The 4,265-nt window shown below is 38.1% G+C and overlaps 1 protein-coding gene across 1 annotated transcript; it reads left to right on the top strand.

Annotated features, from left to right (window-relative positions):
• The first annotated feature begins 3,271 nt into the window (after positions 1 to 3,271).
• LOC141660372 (secreted RxLR effector protein 161-like) lies at positions 3,272 to 3,913 on the top strand. Its single transcript, XM_074467352.1, has one exon. It carries the CDS (start codon positions 3,272 to 3,274, stop codon positions 3,911 to 3,913), a length of 642 nt encoding a protein of 213 aa, XP_074323453.1.
• Positions 3,914 to 4,265: the final 352 nt, after the last annotated feature.

The following is a 4,265-nucleotide window of genomic DNA, read 5'->3' on the forward strand; positions in this document are numbered from 1 at the left end:
TTGAGCATTATGTTGTACATTTGTTTTCTATTACAGTTATTGCTTCAGTTAATTCTGCTTTCGCTCAATTGAGCATAATTCCAATGTTGAATGGGACAAACTATGTCACCTGGAAAGAGAATGTTGAAATCGTTCTTGGGTGTATGGATCTTGACCTTGCGCTAAGGAAAGAGCAACCAGCTCCCACTACGGATGATCCTAAAACGGATCAAATTGAGAAATAGGAACGCTCTAATCGCATGTGTCTGGCGATCATGAAGCGAACGATTTCAACTGGCTTTCGGGGCTCTATTGCTGAGAGCACAAGTGCCAATAAGTTCCTTTCCGAGATTGAGCAATATTTTGCTAAGGATGAGAAAGCATAAACGGGTAATCTTCTGTCAAAACTCGTGACCATGAAGTATAATAGAAAGGGGAACATAAGGGAGTATATCATTGGGATGTCTAATCTTGCTGGCAAACTCAAGGAACTCAAGTTAGAACCTTCGGATGAGTTACTTGTTCACTTGGTTCTTATTTCTCTTCCTCCTCAATTTAGACACTTTGTGGTGAGTTATAATACTCAAAAGGAAAAATGGACTCTTAATGAGCTCATTTCACACTGTGTGCAAGAGGAAGAGAGGGTTTTGCGAGAGAAGACTGAGAGTGCTCACTTGGCATCAAGCTCTCATGATAAGAAGAGAAATAGAGGTAAAAATATTGCAAGTGGAAAATCCAAGCATCAGTTGCAAGAGAAGCATGATAAGGGAACAACCTGCTACTTTTGTAAAAAGGTTGGACACATGAAGAAAGAGTGTTCCAAATATGCTGCTTGGCGTGTGAAGAAGGGTAAGACTTCTATCTTTGTTTGTTCTGAAGTTAATTTGGTTTCTGTACCTAAGGATACTTGGTGGGTAGATTCTGGTGCTACTACTCACATAAGTGTATCAATGCAGGGTTGCCTGTGGAGCCGACCGTGATTGATGACGAAAGATTCATCTATGTGGGCGACGACAATAAAGTTTCAGTTGAAGCTGTTGGAACATTTAGATTATTATTAAAAACTGGTGTTTATTTGGATTTATTTGAGACATTTATTGCGCCGTCTTATTTCTATTTCCTGTTTGGACAAATATGGCTACACTTGTTCTTTTGAAATAATAAAGTGTGTTTCTCTTCAAATTCAAATGTGGTTGCCACCGGTTCTTTGATTGATAATCTTTATATACTTGATACTGTTGCTTTTAATAATGAAATTTTGCACTCAAGTGCAAGATGTACAAAGCGTAAGTTAACTGAGAATTCTGCTATGTTGGGGCACAAGCGATTAGGTCATATCTCTAAACAGGGAATTCAGTGGCTTGTAAATGATAAAATTCTTGATCCCTTAGATTTAAGTGACTTTCAAGTCTGTGTTGAATGCACTAAGGAAAAACAAACAAACTCGAGAAAGTTAGGTGGCAATAGAGCTACAAGTGTCTTGGAACTGATTCATATCGATATATATGGACCATTCCCTACGGCCTCTTGGAACGGTCAACGGTATTTTATCACGTTCATAGATAATTACTCTAGGTATGGTTACCTATACTTGATACATGAGAAGTCACAAGCTCTGGACGTATTTAAAGAGTATAAAGCTGAAGTTGAACTTCAGCTAAACAATAGTATTAAAGTTGTCAGATCTGATCGTGGTGGTGAATACTACGGTAGATATGATGGATCAGGTGAGCAACGTCCAGGACCCTTTGCTAACTTCCTAAAGGACTGTGAAATTGTCCCTCAGTACACTGTGCCAGGAAAACCAAATATGAATGGTGTTGCTGAGAGGCGAAACCGTACTCTTAAAGATACAGTGAGAAGTATGATAAGTCATTCTTCCTGCCTGAATCACTTTGAGGAGATGCACTAAAGACTACAATTTATATCCTTAACCGGGTTCCAACTAAAGCAGTGGCCGAAACTCCTTACAGACTTTGGACTAAAAAAATACTTAGTATTAAGCATTTACATGTTTGGGGTTGTCCAGCTGAGGCAAGGCCATATAGGTCAAATGAAAAGAAACTGGACCCTAGGACGGTCAGTTGCTATTTTGTTGGGTATCCAGAACGTACTCGCGGATTTAAATTTTATGATCCCGCTACTAGATCCTTCTTTGAGACTAATAATGCAAGATTTTTTGAGGATGTTGATTTTGAGAGGGAAGATATAGGTAAAAGTATTGTCTTTGAAGAAGATAGTCATGATCCCATTTATGGCTCTTCCGAGAGCAATGATCAGATTATAATACCTATCATTGTTCAAGGCCCTCCGGTTCAAGACAACACTGAAATTCCCCATGAGGAACCAATTGAGCAAACTCAACAACCTCATGAATCACAAGTGCCACTAAGGAGATTCACTAGAGAGCGAAAGAGCGCAATTTCAGATGATACTGTTATTTTTCTACAAGAACATGAAGATGGAATTGACATTGGGGAAGATGATATTGTAAATCTTCAACAAGCCATGCAGAATCCTAACTCTCAAAAGTGGATTGATGCCATGAATGAAGAGATGCAATCCATGAAAGACAATGATGTTTGGGATCTTGTCGAGTTTCCTAAAGGCTCAAAACCTATTGGTTGCAAATGGGTATTTAAAACCAAAAGGGATTCGAGTGGTAACATCGAAAGATATAAGGCTCGTCTAGTCACTAAAGGATTCACTCAAAAGAAAGGTATCGACTACAATGAGACTTTCTCTCCGGTTTCCACGAAAGACTCATTTAGAATTTTTATGCCACTTGTGGCTCATTATGATCTAGAGCTACATCAAATGGACGTAAAGATGGCGTTTCTCAATGGAAATATTGGCGAGATAATTAAATGGTGCAACCAGAAAACTTTGTCATTGGAGATCCAAAGACTGTGGGTTGCAAATTAAAGAAGTCCATCTATGGTCTCAGGCAGGCTTCTCATGAATGGTATCACAAATTTCATCATGTAATCACATCATATGGTTTCGAAGTGAACTTGGTGGAACATTGTGTATATCACAAGTTCAGTGTGAGCAAATCTATCTTTCTTCACTTATATGTTGATGACATCTTACTTACTACTAAGATATAGGCTTATTGCACAATACCAAGAAATTTCTCACTAGTAAATTTGAGATGAAGGACCTTGGTAACGCCTCTTTTGTATTATGAATTCAGATATATCGAGATCGCTCTCGAGGTATTCTTGGATTGTCACAAAAGAGCTATATCGAAAAGATCCTGGAAAGGTATGGCATGAAAGATTGTGCACCAATGGATACACCCGTGTCTAAGGGAGACAAATTTAGTCTCAAACAGTGTCACAAGAATGAACTTGAGATAAGGGAAATGCAAAGAATACCATATGCATCGACAGTGGGAAGCCTAATGTATGCTCAAGTTTGTACTCGTCCTGACATAGCATTCATTGTTGGAATGTTGGGAAGATATTTGAGTAATCCGGGAATGGTGCAATGGAAAGCAGTGAAACGAGTCTTACGGTATTTGAAGAAAACAAAAGACTATATGCTCACATACAGGAAATCAGATCATTTAGAAATCATTGGATATTCAGATTCTGACTTTGGAGGATGCAAAAATGAAAGAAAATCTACTTCGGGCTATGATTATTTACTGACTGGTGGAGCGATTTCATGGAGGTCTGCCAAACAGACGCTCATAACTTCATCCACCATGGCTGCAGAATATATAGCATGTTTTGTGGCATCCAATCAAGCTTTATGGCTGCGAAACTTTGTCACTGGTTTGCGTATTCTTGATGGTGTTAAAAGACCACTAAAGATATTTTGTGATAATAAATCAGCGGTGGAGTATTCAAACAACAATTGGAGCACTACAGATGCAAAACATATAGATATTAAGTTCCTAGTTGTTAAAGAAAAGATTCAGAGTTGACAGATTTTGATAGAACACATTGGCACTAACTCCATGATTGCGGATCCGCTCACTAAGGCGTTAACACCTAAGGTTTTTCACGAGCATACTGCTCATCTGAGTGTTACCTTATGTGATACTTTGGTTTAGTGGGAGTTTGTATTTTGGTGTTTTATGTAATAAATATTGAGTTGTTTATGTTTAGCAGAATATAGTTGATGGAATTTTATTAAATGTCACTCTACTTTTATTCAATTTTCATATTGTGGTTTAACATTGAGTTGAGAAAATTGGAATCAATCCCGTTAGAGATTGACCAAGGACTAGTTGGAAATAGACATTATATAGATCACATTATATGGAATTTCCATGC

This window comes from Apium graveolens, chromosome 5 (genome assembly GCF_009905375.1).
Source record: "Apium graveolens cultivar Ventura chromosome 5, ASM990537v1, whole genome shotgun sequence".
NCBI classification, from domain to species: Eukaryota; Viridiplantae; Streptophyta; class Magnoliopsida; order Apiales; family Apiaceae; genus Apium; species Apium graveolens.